A 17550-nucleotide genomic window follows, 5' to 3' on the forward strand; every position below is an offset into this window, starting at 1 on the left:
AATCATCTTTCCTTAAAAAACGCATGCTCATTGTTCTTCATTAAATTAAATCCCCTCATTCAATTGCATCAACAAATAACAAATTTGTTGTTTCTCATCTCATCCCATCTATCTCTACAACTTCCTTTTATTTTCTTCTTCATTTGATCAAAAAAATCACAAAATTAGGCTAGTGAAAAAAAATGGCAGCACCATCATCAGCACCCGCATCATCAACATCGTTGGTTGTCATCCCTGTGTCGTTGTATGTAGGGGATTTGCATCCAGACATCAATGACATACATTTGAACAATGCGTTCTCAGAGTATAATAGCCTTTCGTCTGTAAGGGTTTGTCGGGACACATCAACCGGGAGGTCTCTTTGTTATGGTTATGTCAACTTTCTATCTCCAGAAGATGGTATATATCAATTTCATGCTTTTTGCTTCTTTTTTTTTATGAGTTATTGTTCTTGTCTTTTTTGTTTGCGAGGTTATAATTAATCCGCTGGTTCATTTCATTTCCAAGTATGATATGTATTTGTGTGTATATATGGTTATAGTTTATATATACTAGTATTATTTTTATTATCGTTATATATATGATGTTAGTATAACTTTTATGATATCTAACTTATATGTGCTCTTTGTGATCATCAAAACTGAGAGTTCTAGTTGAACAAAATTGACACGTTTCATGTTCAATTGAAGTTTTAGGCGCATAGTTGTGTACAAAGATTTATATATATGCGGCATATGCATACATGCTTTATAGTTCTTTTTTACAGGCAAATATCCACACATATCTGGGCGTGTTAGAAATTTTGACGCACCACTTTGTTTGATGGTCAGCCCGATATATCATATAGCTATATATGTCAGTTGTCAAAGGCTTTTGGCTGTGTTTGCTTCTTTATGAAATGTTATGAAAGAAACTTTTTTGAAGTATAATTTTGTGTACAGTTACAGTTACTGCCTTTTATTAGAATTAAGGAGTCTTACTTTGTCCAACTGTTATGTCGGTCTTCATCCTGTTGATTTTTAGATTTTTTCTTTTGGAGTTATCGATTTTTAAGTATTCTTGATGCTTCCAACTCAGTTTGTATTATATTTGAGCAGCCACACGTGCTATCGAAGATAAAAACCATACCATGTTATGTGGGAAAATGATAAGGGTTACAAGGGCAAATCGCGATCCTGATGTAAGAAAAAGTGGAGTTGGAAATGTGTTTGTAAAGGTAGGCCGGTTCGATTATGAACCATACGTGTTGGCATCAATAAGCTTATATTGTATATGAACTCCATCCGTCCTTCGTGTTTGGTTGCAGAATTTGAATGAGTCTATGGATAATATTCAACTTCAAGAATTGTTTCAGAAATTTGGGATTATATTGTCATGTAAAGTTTCCACATCTGAGGATGGCAAAAGCAAAGGATATGGTTTTGTTCAGTTTGAGTTGGAGGAATCTTCAAATGCTGCTATTGAGAATCTTAATGGCACCAATGTTGGAGGCAAACAAATGTATATCACATTTTCACCTATATTTGCATTTTGAGAATGAGAGATCATATATTTGCTACATGTTGTATCCACACACAACAAAATTTCTGTATTACTCTTATGCAGAGTCTCTGTATAAGGGTAACAATCTGTTCATATAAAGTTTGTTGTGTGCAGATAAAATAACCTGCGTACATATCATCTTCCTTTTGAAATGATTGGTTCATGTTTATACATAAGGATTGAGTTAGTTTGTGATGTGGTTATGTTACAGATACGTGGCGAAGTTCATGAAAAAGAGTGATAGACTGTTACCCAATTCTGATGCCAAGTACACAAATTTGTATATCAAAAATCTAGACTTAGATATGACAGAAGATGTTCTTAAGGAAAAGTTCTCTGTTTTTGGGAACATTGGTAGTGTAGTTATAGTGAGGGACAATAACGGGGCTTCCAGGGGCTTTGGCTTTGTAAATTTTGAGAACCCAGATGATGCTAAGAAGGCGACAGAAATCATGAATGGGTTGAATCTTGGTACGTCGGGTTTTTCTTATTAATGTTATTTTCATAGACATAATATCACCATACCTTTGTCGTCCTGTTTTTATGCAGGTGAAAAGGTCTTATATGTTGGCAGGGCACAAAAGAAATCTGAGCGAGAACAAATGTTGCGTCGTCAGTTTGAGGAGTGGAGGAACGAACAAATATCAAAATGTCAGGTATCATCATATCCTGTTTTTTATAAGCAATGCCTTTTCTTGTTATAATCTTGTCTCTGAACATCTGAAAGTCATCTTTACATCAGGGTTCAAATGTATATGTTAAGAATATTGAGGACAATGTCACTGAAGGTGAACTAAAAGAACGTTTTAGTCAGTTTGGCATGATCACCTCTGCGAAATTGATGGTTAATGAGAAAGGGATTAGTAAAGGGTTCGGATTTGTATGCTTTTCTACACCAGAGGAAGCAAGTAAGGCTGTCAACACCTATCATGGTGAGTTAAATACAGATTTGTAGTTACTACTCTCTGAGACCTCTGCCTAAGCAATAAAAAACTCTGATGTTTTTGCATGCTTGTGGTTGTTGATGTTTATCCTAAGCTGTTAATTTCCAGGATGCATGTTCCATGGAAAGCCTTTATATGTAGCCATTGCTCAAAGGAAAGAAGAGAGAGTAGCACAATTACAGATTCAACATGCCCAACGTATGGCGGGAATGGCAGGCCCATCCGCTATTATTTCTGGTGGATATCCTCCTGTTTACTATCCATCCTCTCCTGGTATTTTCTCACAAGTACCTTCAGGACCAGGGCTCATGTATCAACCTATGGGCTTAAGGACAGGATGGGGGCCTATTAGCTTTGCACCTCCAACAAGGCCAGCTGACACAGTTTCCTATTCTTCAGTAAGTTATGTAACTTTGTTATTGAGACCATAAAAGGATAAAAATAAACATCATAATGCATCATGTTTTTAGTTTTACTTTGTGTCAAGACTTCTGTACTGGATAATATGTAGTAAATGTTATGGTTTAATCTTTCAAGTATACCTCTCAGATGTTTAATGCTCCGAGACTTCAAAGACAAAATAGGGGAAGAATCAATCCATCAAAACTACCATCTGCTTCAAATTCTGGTGGACGCAGTGGTGATGGATCTGATATGTTAAGTAGTATGCTAGCTGCTGCTTCACCTGAAATTCAGAAGCAAATTCTAGGGGAACGTCTCTACCCCCTTGTCAACCAACATGAGGTAAAACATACCTATCAGAATTGTAATTGTATAGTTAATAAAAAGTACATCCACAGTTAGTTTTGACGTCAATTTATCAAACCCAATATGGTACCGTACGAATTCAGTTTGACACTATTATGTAACTCTACCTTTGAGAAAGATGTTTACATTCATTACTCTATCTTAACTAGGAGTTAAATAGTCAGAGTGGGAAGCTTTAATTTATATAATGAACCAGAACATAAATGTAAGATATTTAGCTGCAGCAACGTAGGTTAGTCATAGTTGCAACTTATTATCAAAAATGGACTTTTAATCTATTACTTTATACAAGACCAATCAATGCACACCAAAAACTAGAAACACCATTTAATTGCCTGGAACTATCCTGTTACAAGAAGACTAAACTAGTTGTATTTTTAATTTTCATTTTTCAACAAGAAAATAATGATCCAGTAAAATTGAAAACCATTGATGTGTATGTTCTGTAAATCAAAATCAACTTGTTTTAACATGAACCATGAATAGTCACTGCTTTAATGAGCGAGGTTATCACTAACGTCCTGTCATTATTTCAGCCCAATCTTGCTGCAAAGATAACCGGAATGCTGTTGGAGATGGACAAAATGGAGCTGATTTTGTTGTTGCAATCACCAGCATCTTTAGCTGCCAAAGTGGAAGAAGCTGTGCAGGTGTTGAAGAAATCCAATCAGACGAAAGTAACAAGCCACGAGAGCCTTCAGCCTAACTTGTTATCTGCCCAAGTTGCAGTCAACTAAGAGATGCATACAGCCAGTGCTTGCTTTCGTAATGGCCTGGCTTAGTGTTTGCTAATATACCTTTTGGCGAAATTGATCTAATATATTTTGGTACTTAGACATTGTTTTATTCATCAAAACTTGATTTTGAGTTTGGATTATGGGCTATAAACATTCCATCGAAACCTAAGTAGTATATTGTACGTAGATGAATGGATTAAAGATCTTAATTATGCTTCGTGTTTTTGTTGTAATTTTTCACTTTTTGAAGAATCTGCCGTCGTGCAAGCATCTATGACATTATTTTTAAGTGCTGGCAGGTTTCAAAATCATTTGTAGTGGTTGAGTTTATTATTGTACATTTTCGGTAATATGCTGAGGAAGCAAAAGATTTAAAAGGGTATAGCTATGTGATTTGTTATAAGCCAGAATGTAATCTTTGTTCTGTTCTCGATAGAATTATCAAAACTAGAATGTATTGTCAGACTAAGTAAAGTAAGAAAGTTTTACTGTTGTTGCTTTGGGGGGGGGGGGGTGGGGGGGGGGTGGGCAAATACTAAATTTAAGAATGATTATGCGTTACATGATATATGGGCATGATTAATTCTTCTTTCATTTGCAAAACCTTTCGGGCGTTCTCATGCCCGAATCCTCGCAAAGCTTGGAGCAACCTAATATAGGCATAAAGTGTATCTCATTGTATATATACCTGTATACTTTAGATTCATAAGTCTTGAAATATATATATGGTCTTTTGCTTGCTCAGAACTTTTGGCTGAAAAGGAAACAAGAACTTTTGGCATACGACTAGATAATATGCTACATATCTAGTGGGGAGGTTATAAAATGGTTTGAAAATAGTCAAGAAATAATGAGTCAAAGATTTATCATAAACGGTCAAAAACCTCCTATTATTTTTTTAGGAAAAATCTATTCGGTTAAAAACACTACTGCTCCGCCACATGATGAATCCTTGAATGTGAGGGGAACAAAAATGCTGCCAACAGGATAATAGCTAACCCCATCTTTTTATTACGTTTAGTTATTGTGTAGTATACTAGTATGCATTGTTGTAAAACTCATCGAGTACTCTCTACAAGGTTGGGTTTCGAGTCGGCCGGTTACTCCGAGTACTCCCCGACTTGGCTACTTTGACCCCTGAAAACTCACCGCATACACCCGAGTACTCCCAACTCATCCGTCGACCGACCTGGAAGCAATTAACGACTTCCGTAACCTTGCTAGTATGTCAGAATTATTTGTTTCCTTCCCCGCCAAACTTCTACCTAACACGAAGGTTCATTAGCCCTCACTCATTTGTGAGCAAGTGTATAACCAAAATACTCTACTTTTCTTTTGGAATATCAATACTAATAATAACTACAATACAACTGTTTTTTCCATCTCACTTTACAACATATTTAAATAATGGATATTTGATATTTGCCCTTTAAAGATAGTCAAATTAAATAACCAGTTTTTTTTATAAATAATATAAATAGCACAAGTAAAAACACTAATTAAACCCATTACCCTTCTATAATGGCACAACACAAAAAGAACCCAAGCAAAAGACAAAAACTAAATTAATCAATCCTATCTTTCTTTTTGCACGTGAACGCTCCAACAAAAAAATACCCATCGGTCCCCACCCGCACAAGTACAACATTAGACAAGGACAAAAAACAATGACCCATTCTAGCAGTACATGTGACCCGTAGTAGCACCCAAAAATATCATGACAGTACCTGTCGTTGTCAACCTAATATCTATAACCCGAGGCACTCAAATATTAACACTAGTCGTGAATAAATTACAACATACTCGTATTCTTTATCAAAAGTCTATAGTAATAGTGTAATACATAACTAATATTATACTTGTATATATATGCCACAAATTTGTTATAGATCTATCATCGCCAAATGTATATAACCTAAGGCATCGAAACTGTGAACATAATTCTACTCCGAACTGGGCCTTGGCTTCAACCAAGCATCCCAAGATATCGATCTTCAAGTGTATAGTTGATGTAGACGGAAATCAAAGATAAATAATTGTACCTGTTGATTCAAAAGAATACCAGAAACAATTCTTCTAATATTCGTTGATTCAATAGAATACCGAAAATTAGGGTTAATTCAAACTATCACACATAGATAGAGAGAAAAATTGAATTTTGTAATATCATAAAACTGATCAAGTTCTAGGTTTACATGAACATAAATAATGAAGCAAAATTAGAATGGGCCTAAACAAACTAGTGGGCCGAAAGTTATAAAAAAAAAGAAAGTCCAAAAAAACCTGAAAAACATAGAAAAAGATCCATAACCCATAGAAAACGGCATTTTTCGGCGTTTGTAACTTGATGCTCCTCGTTCCAACAGTCATTTTGACTGGTCACACGTCGAAAACGGAGCCCTGTAGCAAAAGTTATACCCATTTTAATGAAATACTCTTAGAAGCTCGACCTTGAGCCTCTAAATATAATAAAGCTTCTCTTCAATGCTTGGGCCTCTATCAATAGCCCTAGGGAGCACCATTTGTATGATCACAACTGAACATCTTTTAAGACATTCCAGAACAACTCCTTCATTGATTGTGCAACCAATATTTACATTAACCCGTCCGATGATCTTATCTTCGCCCACCCATTTTAGATGGCTTCCAGGTAATAGTCCCCAAACCTTCCCACGGCATATCATCTTAATTTCGCATTACCAACGTCATAATTAATCACCCCATAATTTCAACACAATTCATCAACTTAAATCCCGCATGCATGGTTCATGGTTGTTTAACAAAGAAATTTCCTAGAGTAACAATGCTACACTACATGTTAGATGTTAATAGAAGATATTTAATTATTTATTCTAAATAGTTTGTAATTGTTTTTCATGACACAAAATTTAAACGCGAATTTTTAATATGAAAATACATCGATTCTAAGTATAATTTTAAAGGCTCTTTTTAATTCTTTTCAAAAGATAATTGAAGGCCGTTGTGTTTGACCATTTAACTTTTGTTGTCCGTATCTATTCGGATTTCTAGAGTCGTCATGTTGAATTAACTGTTTAACGAACGGGTCAACTTTTGTCGTCGGTATCTTTTTTCCTTCTCTAGATTGGTCACAATGAAACACTTAATTGTTTAACGAGCATGGCAATTTGCAAAATGTCCTTAACTTCATCCAATGTTGACCAAATAAATTAAATGTCAAGTCCATTTGGCCTGATTTATTTATTACCTATAAATCAACTAGCCCGCCAGTGGTTAATATCGTTGATAAGTGTTCAAAATCAATGTTTTCAGAGCTGAACTATACATCGAACTGATTTGATAAGAGTTCAAAATCAAGAAACTAATTGTTTTTTATATGTTTAAAATATATATGAGGGTTAAAAAAGTATACCTCATATAATATTTAATGTTAAGATCAAGTAAATTAATAGTCTGAAATTAAATTACATTACATTACAATATTATTAAATGGCAATGTTATGAACATTGTTACCACTTACATGCATGGTGAGTCATTTTAACACCGCATCACTGTCAAGTTTTTTTCCATTATCTATATTTTAAAAATACAATTTCAAACAACTTTTTTATTATATAAAAAACAAAAGAAAAGAAAAACATTTTTCATTATTTTTCTTTGAACTTACCTTTTTAATTATCTGCACAAATATAAATGAACATTTATATAAAAATAGAAAATTAAAAATGCATAGAGTTAACAACCCAAAAGAATACATATGTGGGAAAATAAAAGAGATATCTACTATCACGTTACTGAATAATACCCAATAATTTTGGTTATCATATGCCTTATATAAAATCATCCTATTAATTACTACAATCTATACTACTAATTAAAAAAGAAAGTTACGTAGATGAAATATCTAAAATGCATCTCTTATCAATACTATATAATAGCTTCACCTATCATCTTTTAAAATATTTTTACATACGTTATGTTCTTAATATTAATGATTAAATTATATTATTAATATTTTATTTTTTTCAAATATCTTTATTAACATTTTAATAACTGCTCTAAAATTGAACACGTGAAGCAAATGTTTTTTTTTCCACTCTTCCACAATTACGTTGCTTTGACATTTCTATATATGTGGTTAGGTAAACAATTTTCATTAGTAAAATATTATTATCATTATGACTTAATTAGTGAGTAACAACTCGCATGATGTGTTTGGTATCTTATTCCACTTGACAACCCTAACTACGGAAAACCCTCCTCCTCCTTCCCTTCCTCTCCACTCACTTGAAACCCGCCACCGCTCAAAACTTCTCCTCACTACCTGCCAATATATATAAATAAGATATAATGGAATCCCTGTATTTCACTACATACATAAAAATCAAAATCCCTAACAACCGCAATGACATCAAATCACACAATGTCAGCACAACAAGACGTCGCCGGAAGAGGCTTTCCGTCTCCGCCACAGTTTTCAAATCGAAAACGGAAACCGATTCTCTATCGGCGACGGAAAACGGTCCGGTGACGGCGGTATTACGGACGCCGGAGAATGAGCAGCAGCAAGCACCGGAGGCGGTGCTGAGAGTGTCGCCGGCATCTTTACAGTATGAAGCAGGTAAGTTAGGAGCGGTTCCTGATCATAAAGTGGAAGAAGGTAATGGGGCGTTGAGTGAAATGGAGTATTTGACTAATATATTGTCTTCTAATCGTGTTTATGATGTTGCTATTGAGTCGCCATTATCGCTTGCCCCGAAGCTTTCGGAACGGTTAGGAGTTAATGTTTGGCTTAAACGAGAAGATCTTCAGCCTGTAAGCTTTCATTCAGATACATATATGTATATTTCTTATCGTTTTTATTCTGCACATATTATATATATTTCTATAGATTCTAGCTTATTTAGCATATGTATATATATATAACAAACAAACTTATTGCTTAATTTGTGCATATTATATTTCTGGAAATTCAAGACACTTTTTCAACGAATAAAACAAACAAGAATATTGCTTAATTTCCACCTCACGACATGGCGGATCACTTTATCTATAAGATGGTATTGAGGAATCGATGACCGGCGAAAAAGATACTTTTTAACACATAGTTGAAGTTGAAGACAAAAAAGTTTTTATGTATGGAAAAGAAATTACTTAAATTGCCAAAATTTGATAAGTATGCCTCTGGACCCTAGAAAATTAAGACTCTTAGAAAAAGATGGCTTTGATAGTCACATTCAGAAGTGTACAATGTCTAAATCTGAACGAATGTTCTATTTGAACAGAAAGTGAACTCCGGGCCTTTTCACCTTAGTAATATATCATATATCAAAAGTTCATTTTTTTTGTATCAAATATCATATATGGTATTGAAAATTGGCATGTTTAGTATTGTTATTCTCAAAAGGTTGATGGCTATTATTGAAAACTTTTTCCTAGTTACTTTGGTTGTCTCTATTGGAAATTCTATGAGCAGTTGACCATCTTTCTTCCGTTGGTTAATGGAAGGATTTATTCTAACATATAGGATGATGATGGTTGGGTTTGCAGGTCTTTTCGTTCAAGCTTCGTGGAGCATATAATATGATGGCAAAACTTCCAAAGGAACAACTGGCACATGGTGTCATATGCTCGTCTGCTGGCAATCATGCTCAAGGTGTTGCATTAGCAGCCAAGACACTTGGTTGTGATGCTGTGATTGTCATGCCGGTTACTACGCCTCGAATCAAGGTTTGCTTGTTGAAGCATGATGTGTTGCTTATCCAACTTTTGGATACTTATTGATTAGTAGCTGACCTCGTGGTTACTTCATTGTTGAATGATGTACTTAGTGGGAGTCGGTTAAAAGGTTAGGTGCAACAGTTGTCCTTGAAGGCGATTCCTATGATGAAGCACAAGCGTATGCCAAAAGAAGAGGACAGACTGAGAATCGAACTTTCATTCCTCCTTTTGATCACCCGGATATCATAATGGGCCAGGGAACTGTTGGAATGGAGATTGTACGCCAGATGCAAGGTCCTATCCATGCCATATTTGTGCCTGTTGGGGGTGGTGGCCTGATAGCTGGTATTGCTGCCTATGTGAAGAGGGTATCACCAGAGGTAAGGTTTTCTCTGTAAAGTGCCTTATACTCTGTTCTACTACAAGTTAAATAGCTACATATACTAGAACATGAGTTACAGATTTCTTTATTTTTTACACAGCCATTCATCTGTGTTAATCAAGAGAAGTATGCAATATATATATACTGCATATATATTTTCAAGCATCGTATTAGTTTTTGCTGTTATGGGAAGTATCTCTTTATATCCCTCAAGTTTGCAGATATTGCACTCAGAATGATCTACTTTAGTTATAAGATCTTAAGTCGTTAATTTTTTTTATACAGGTACTGATTATCGGTGTGGAGCCTGCTGATGCAAATGCAATGGCTTTGTCATTACACCATTCCCAAAGAGTAATGCTTGATCAAGTGGGAGGCTTTGCAGATGGTGTTGCTGTTAAGGAGGTTGGTTTGGAGCCTTTCCGTTTATGCAGGGAATTGATAGATGGAGTGGTTCTTGTCAGCCGTGATGCTATCTGTGCATCCATAAAAGTAAGCCTCTTCCCTTGCTGTGTTGATACCTTTTTTAGCTTTTTGATTTTTTCAAGATTTTATTGTTATATGGATGTGCATAGTTAATGAAGTTTTGAATCAATAAATATGCTTAGAGAATAGAGAAAAATCTAAGCAAATTGAACGAATTGATGATCAGAGATTTATTTGTCAACGAGACTGAGAATTTTCAAGCCAAGTCTATATAAACAGTATTATGTTATCTTTCATTTTATTTCAGTCTTTTTACAAATACTTCTGTAATCACATTTAATCATGATACTATTTGTAATCTATAAATAAATATCAAATGTGAGTAGATTGAACCCCTATGTTGAAATCCATTTCATTTAATATAATAATAAGCGTCTCCACATCATCATAATTAGTTCTTCATATGGTCAGTGATACAAGAGCCTCTGCAGTTAACCTTTGTCTCTAGTGTGGATTCCGAAATTGCCCCTCGTTTGACATACTGTGGTCTAGCATTTCGGTACATAAAGAAATAACAAGTTTTCATGGCATTGGTGAAATAGGACTTCAGGCTATATTAATGGCCTTCTGTATATATTGCAGAATGGTTATTCAAAATAATTTTTTTAAGTTTTACATTTTGTTTTATTTGGTAATGGTAACTTGTATCAGACTACATATTGGGACCGATAGAGTACTTCTCATATTTATCTACATTGGTTTAGTTATTTTAACATTAGCCAATCTTTGTGTGTTATAGGATATGTTTGAGGAGAAAAGGAGCATATTAGAACCAGCAGGTGCACTTGCCCTTGCTGGGGCAGAAGCTTACTGCAAATTTTATAACCTTAAGGATGCAAATGTTGTAGCAATAACCAGTGGGGCGAATATGAACTTTGATAGATTGAGATTGGTAACAGAGCTTGCAAATGTTGGCAGGCAGCGAGAGGCTGTGCTCGCAACTTTCATGCCGGAGGAGCCTGGAAGTTTTAAACAATTTGCTGAATTGGTAAGTACTAGGATTCAGAACAAGGAAATGTTTAATTTGAAAGTTAACCAACTCTTGTCAAATTACTTTTGTGCTCACTCATAAAAAGCTTTTGGTGAGGACATTGCTATTTTATAAGTTGTTTTTATATGGGTAGGTCAGTAGGTTGGTGTTGCTGAATATGGTCGCTTCCACATCGATCCAATTTACTTAGGTCAGTAGATTGGTGTTGCTGGAAATGGTTGTTTCCACATCGGCGCCCATCTTACTACCTACCTTCATCAAGCAATCAAGTTTACTAGCTACAATTTTCTTAGTTATTTTGTTAGTTTTTACTTTTATATGAATGGGAAAAATATTATATCGCCCAGGGCTGGAATTTGAAAGATGGTTACCTATCTGTAGTGAGCAATAGATAGGTAGGAGTGTAGGACAGGACATGTTAACCATGTATCCATTTTCTTACAGGTAGGACAGGACATGACATGTTAACTATGTACCCATTTATTTTCTTGTTTACAGTTTTCCCAAGAGTATGGTTAATAGTAATTTGTGTTGGCAGGTTGGGTCGATGAATATCACCGAGTTCAAGTATAGATATGACTCTGGAGAAAAACAAGCTCTAGTTCTGTACAGGCAAGAGATTTCAGTATAGGTTGCAAATTGGTGTGGGTTGGGTAACAGGTAACTTTTTAATCAAGGATTGGTGGATTATTCTTTTTATCAAGTAATTAATCAATGTTTGAAATAATTTTGATTTATGGTCGGGGTGGCTTTAAGCCTTTGAGAACACTTTGGACGATTTTTCACCTAGAACTATACCCATTGCTTTTTAGTCATTTTGTGCATTGTGTTATCGCTAGTATCTAGTTTATGTAAAACTGCTTGTGCCACTTGTAGAATGAAGAGCCAAATGTAACTGGTACGATAATTGATGTATGTTTTCTGATTGTTTTAGTGTTGGCCTTCATACAAAGTTTGAACTTCAATCGATGATGGAGAGAATGGAGTCATATCAACTAAAAACTATTGAGTTTACAAACAATGACATGGTTAAAGATCATTTACGTCATCTGGTATAATTCTTATTCTTCCTCTAAGTTATGTCATTCCGTTTTATCACAATGATCTTTTCAGAAATAATCGTTGTATAGTTATTTTTATATAGCCAATACTAACTAGTTAAGATTACCAGATGGGTGGCCGAACAAATGTCGAAAACGAACTTCTTTGTCGTTTTGTTTTTCCGGAGAGGCCAGGGACGTTGATGAAATTCTTGCACGTGTTTAGTCCACGTTGGAACATTAGCTTGTTTCATTACCGTGCACAGGTTTGAGTTGAATAATACAGTTCAAGTCTTGTTTGCCTTTTTGATCTTGGTGATCTAATGCTTAGTTTTCATCTTTTCCAGGGGGAAATGGGGGCAAATGTTTTAGTCGGTATTCAAGTCCCTTCAAGTGAATTAGATGAGTTCCGGTATCAAGCCAACAATCTTGGATATGATTATGAACTTGAGACTGATAATGAAGCGTTCCAGCTTCTGATGCGTTGAGGACCAAAGCTCAAATGAGTGTTGACTGAAATTGGTATGTTTCCAACAGTAGGTTTGACAAACTTTAGGATTCCGTTTAAACATGTTGTCGTTTGTGGATTAAGATTCCCTCGTGTTGGTTTTCAACATGATACAGGTCATGTATACTTTGTGAGAGCAGGCAAAGTTGGGTCTATTATTGCTGGCTCGTTTTAATATTTTTCTTCTCTCTCACATGACATACAACATGAGCTATTGTATTAAAAACCACATTAGAGGATCCTGATCCAATTTAGATGCAGGTGTTTCTGTAATATTAATTATTATCGTCTCTTGTAAACAACGTCTCTTGTGCACGAATAAGGTTTTATGAAGAGTGTATTAATGGATAGATGATGAGTTATAAAGTTTTTGCTTTCTACTCAGTTTGGTATAAGATCTCAAGAGTATATGCTAAAGTCCCATAAATCACTTGTGACATATTCTTTTTATAATGAAGTAACAAAAGTTAAAAGCATTTCTGAATCAACTAAAGGGTATATGATACTATATGCTTTGATCCCATAGATAATAAGGGGCGAAAGCCCACCTGATCGCTCCATCCCCTGTTTATAGAGCTATTAACAATCATTTCTGAATTTCCTTGAAACAAAGCAATAGTTCAACCAATGGGGTGAAACCCTGCTCTGATCACATGGGCCCACAGATGAAGTCTAAAAACAAGGGGAGAAATCTTGTGATCCATGATGAAGTCTAAAAGCAAGTGGATAAATCTTGTGATCCATGTGTGAGGTTGGTGACTTATCGGACATAAGTTTATACGGTATGGTTCAATATATAAAAACCATATAGCCTTTTGATAGCTGGATATGGTTGAGGTTCAATATATAGAACCAAGCTACACCAGATGGTACTCAAACCAACCCCAGCCAAAGGCAATTCTTTTGAATTTACAATTCCTGGATCTTTTTGTTTTGTTTTTTGTTCTCTAAATGGAATGGACAATGACTGGTTGAACTTTATCAGTCTAAAACCAGAGAATATGAAATAGGTACAAGTGTATAACTTCAAGCTCTTTTTCGCTGATCTACCAATCAATCGACAATAAAAATCCAACTTCTATGATCTCATAATATAATATATAAGTATATAACCCAACCGGGTCAAATTATAATTCAACTGCGAAATGACAATGCCGGTATGCCACATTAATCTTTCCTGGCGACTAACAATAAATCTCAGAGTCTTACATGTTTGACAAATTGTTCTGAAACAATAGTTGATCCTTGTTCGTATGACAATAAAGAATTGATAAACAGTCATACACCATACCCGCTAGTGGTATCGATTGGTCTTCGACAAAGAAAGGTTCAATCTTTTTATCAATTTCAATCCAAGCACACCCAGGATTCTTTTTCAACCCAAGCTCTTTCATCTTCAACCTCACCTTTCTCTCTTCATCCCGTTTCTTCATCGAAGCATACATTTTAGCCAACACAATGTACGTTGACGGATCATCGGGATCCTTATTGATGAGCAAACTCCCGATTTCCTCACCCAATTCATATTTTTCATGTAAATGGCATGCAGAAAACAATGTGCTCAAAAGCTCAAGATCCTCTCTGATGCTTGCATTTTTCTGCAGGATAGCATAAGCGTCGTTTAATCTTCCAGCACGACCAAGTAGGTCCACCAGGCACGAGTAATCTGCAACTTTTGGTTCGATCCCATAATCATTAACCATTTGATTGAAATAATAACACCCTTCGTTAACTAATCCTGCATGACTGCATGTAGAAATCACTGCTAGAAACACAACTCTATCTGGTTTTATGTTCATCTTCTTCATTTCTCGGAAGAGTTTTAATGCTTCAGAAGCTTGCCCGTGTGCTCCATAAGCTGCTATCATACTAGTCCAAGAAATTAGATCTCTTTTGGGTAATCTACTAAAAACAAGTTCAGCTTCATCCAACGCACCGCATTTAGTGTACATGTCCAAAAGAGCCCCCATAAGTATCTCATCTGATTGAAAGTTGCCTGCAACAATATCTTTATGAATCTCCTTACCCCTTTCTAGTGTTCCAAGTTGTGAACACGCTGCCAAGATGCTAGTAAACGTAATGGCATCAGGTTCTACTTTGGCTGAATTCATGTCATTATATACATCAAAAGCATCAAGATATGAGCCTACTGTTACATACCCAGAAATCATTAAGTTCCATTCTACAACATTCGTACTGTCACGCATACTATTCTTGAAGATGAATTCAGCCGATAAAGCATTCCCACATTTGAGGTACATGTCTACCAGGGAGGTGTAAATAAAGGTATCGGCTTTTATGTTGTTTCTTATTATGTACCCATGGATGAACTTGCCATATTTTAAGTTGGCTGATTTAGAACACGCCATTAATGAACTACTTAAACTAGTACAATTCGGTTTTGTTTGTGTTAAATTCATTCTTGACAAAAGTTTAATACAAGATTTACTATCCCCTTTTAAACTATATCCTGAAATCATAGAGTTCCAAGAAACTAGACTCTTGAACTCGATTTCCTCGAAAACTTGTACAGCCATTTCCAAACAACCACATTTCCCATACAAATCAACCAAAGCAGCTTGAACAAACCCATCCGTCGCGAAGCCATTTCTCACTGCCTCCTCATGAACTTCCTTTCCTTTATCAGCATTCATAAGCTTAGCACAAGCCGATATCACTGTGGTAAATGTCACAGAACTCGGTTCAAACCCATAATCCTTCTTCATCTTCCCAAACAAGTCCAACACTTTTTCAAACTGCCCATCTTGATGATAACAAGAAATAACAGTATTCCAACAAGCCACATCTCTTTCAGGCATTTCGTCAAACACTTTCAATGCTAACCTAAAATCCCCGCATTTCGCATATGTTCCAAGTAAAGAAGTCATAACAACAATATCCATCTCAAAACCATTTTTTACCACATGGGTATGTATATTTTTACCAAAAGTTACAAACTTTAATCCGCTACAAGCTTTTAAAACACTTGGGTATGTATAACTATCAGGTCTCAAGAAACCAAAATGCATAAGGTTTTTAAAGACTTCAAGTGATTCAGAAAACATGTAATTTCTTGTGTAATTTGAAATTAAAGTGTTCCATAATGTGATGCTGTGTAATGTGGTGTTTTGAGAAACAACAAGATTTGTAGCAGATTTGATTAATTGAGGAAATGAAAAAAAGAGGTTAATTAAGTTTTGGCAAATTGTAATGTTGGTTTGTAATCCAGAAGTTATTACTTTTTGGTGAATAAGTTTTGCATGTTTTATTGATTTTGATGATTGATTAATGTTTCTTATCAGATTTGTGACTTCCATTTTTCTCTCCAGTTTTTCTTTTTTTTTTCCCGTTTTAGATTTACTTCAATGTTTTGAAAACCGGACCGGACATTAAACCGGTCTCACAATATTTTACTGGTTGGACCGGTTGGACCAGAATTAGACCGGGTTTATTTGTCAAAATGATACCAAATTCTTTTTAACTTTTAACACAACATAAATATAATAATACTAAGTTTTAATATCATTTATCAATAAATCCAAATTTAAACACAAACGTTATGATTTGTAACTTTGATTATTTAATAATTTGTAAAGATATTAAGTTTTATTACAAGTATCTAGGAGTACTACTTATAATTATAAGATATAGATATAAATTGAAAAATATTAGCAAATACTAACATGGAATAGTATATATAAATATCATATTTATATTAATAATATCTATAAGAGAAAATGGTCAAATATGAATAATATAGCCACTTGCAAATCGTTTTTACTTTTTACCATCAATAAATATCAATCAATAGTAGACAATAAAATAAGAAAATAACTAAAGTTACAGGGAGCATCATACAAAAATGACTTTCATATCTCATTTCCATACACAATAGTACAATACACTTAAACAGATAAAGTGATAAATTATCCTACCACAAGTAAAAACACATACAAACACACAGTTATAGATCCACCGCCGTTTTAGAAAACACACACAAATTCGTTGGTGTTCAAGTAGATGAAAGTCATGAAACAATCTACCACCAGTCCACCACCATAGCAGTCGAAGTTGTGGCAACAAAAACCCACTCAGATCCAACCGCAACCTCTGTAATAAGCTATGTTTTTTTCTAGTTCGAACAGCAGAAACTAGTACTAGAAGACCACCGTCGTCACTCATTCACGACATGAACACCTGCTGGCCGGATATCAAGAAGTTTTGACTACTTGACCGGTTTGATTCCGGTTCACAACGGGTTCGGTTCCGATCTAACCGTCCGGTTCGGACGGTTCAAAGCGGTTCGCTAACAGGTTCGAAACGGGGGTTAACAAACCGGATATCTCAATATCGCCGGTCCAACCACGGTCCGACCGATTGGACCGGCCGGTTTGAAAACGTTGATTTACTTTAGAAAAAAGGTTTGAGATCAACGATATAGATGGGCCGCC

At 35.2% G+C, this 17550-nt stretch overlaps 3 protein-coding genes across 4 annotated transcripts; 2 read left to right on the plus strand and 1 right to left on the minus strand.

Moving 5' to 3' along the window:
* Window positions 1-159: 159 nt before the first annotated feature.
* Window positions 160-4278, plus strand: LOC122585557 (polyadenylate-binding protein 7). Its single transcript, XM_043757686.1, has 9 exons — window positions 160-399; window positions 1098-1216; window positions 1307-1500; window positions 1754-2013; window positions 2092-2198; window positions 2285-2474; window positions 2595-2884; window positions 3036-3230; window positions 3791-4278. Exons 1-9 carry the CDS (start codon window positions 183-185, stop codon window positions 3989-3991), a joined length of 1773 nt encoding a protein of 590 aa, XP_043613621.1. The 5' UTR covers window positions 160-182; the 3' UTR covers window positions 3992-4278.
* A 3916-nt stretch (window positions 4279-8194) lies between these two features.
* On the plus strand, window positions 8195-13479 carry LOC122602830 (threonine dehydratase 1 biosynthetic, chloroplastic-like). 2 transcript variants are annotated; one of them, XM_043775444.1, is made up of 10 exons: window positions 8195-8786; window positions 9522-9701; window positions 9803-10072; window positions 10360-10566; window positions 11300-11548; window positions 12090-12163; window positions 12486-12603; window positions 12723-12857; window positions 12939-13113; window positions 13216-13479. In XM_043775444.1, exons 1-9 carry the CDS (start codon window positions 8322-8324, stop codon window positions 13077-13079), a joined length of 1839 nt encoding a protein of 612 aa, XP_043631379.1. In that variant the 5' UTR covers window positions 8195-8321; the 3' UTR covers window positions 13080-13113; window positions 13216-13479. The 2 variants fall into 2 exon arrangements, with proteins under 2 accessions (XP_043631379.1, XP_043631371.1); XM_043775436.1 differs by having other exon boundaries at window positions 12939-13479.
* Window positions 13480-14163: 684 nt separating this feature from the next.
* LOC122595148 (pentatricopeptide repeat-containing protein At5g27110) lies at window positions 14164-16416 on the minus strand. Its single transcript, XM_043767470.1, has one exon. The coding sequence runs from the start codon at window positions 16414-16416 to the stop codon at window positions 14305-14307; it is 2112 nt and encodes a 703-aa protein (XP_043623405.1). The 3' UTR covers window positions 14164-14304.
* Window positions 16417-17550: the final 1134 nt, after the last annotated feature.

Source organism: Erigeron canadensis, chromosome 1 (genome assembly GCF_010389155.1).
Source record: "Erigeron canadensis isolate Cc75 chromosome 1, C_canadensis_v1, whole genome shotgun sequence".
NCBI classification, from domain to species: Eukaryota; Viridiplantae; Streptophyta; class Magnoliopsida; order Asterales; family Asteraceae; genus Erigeron; species Erigeron canadensis.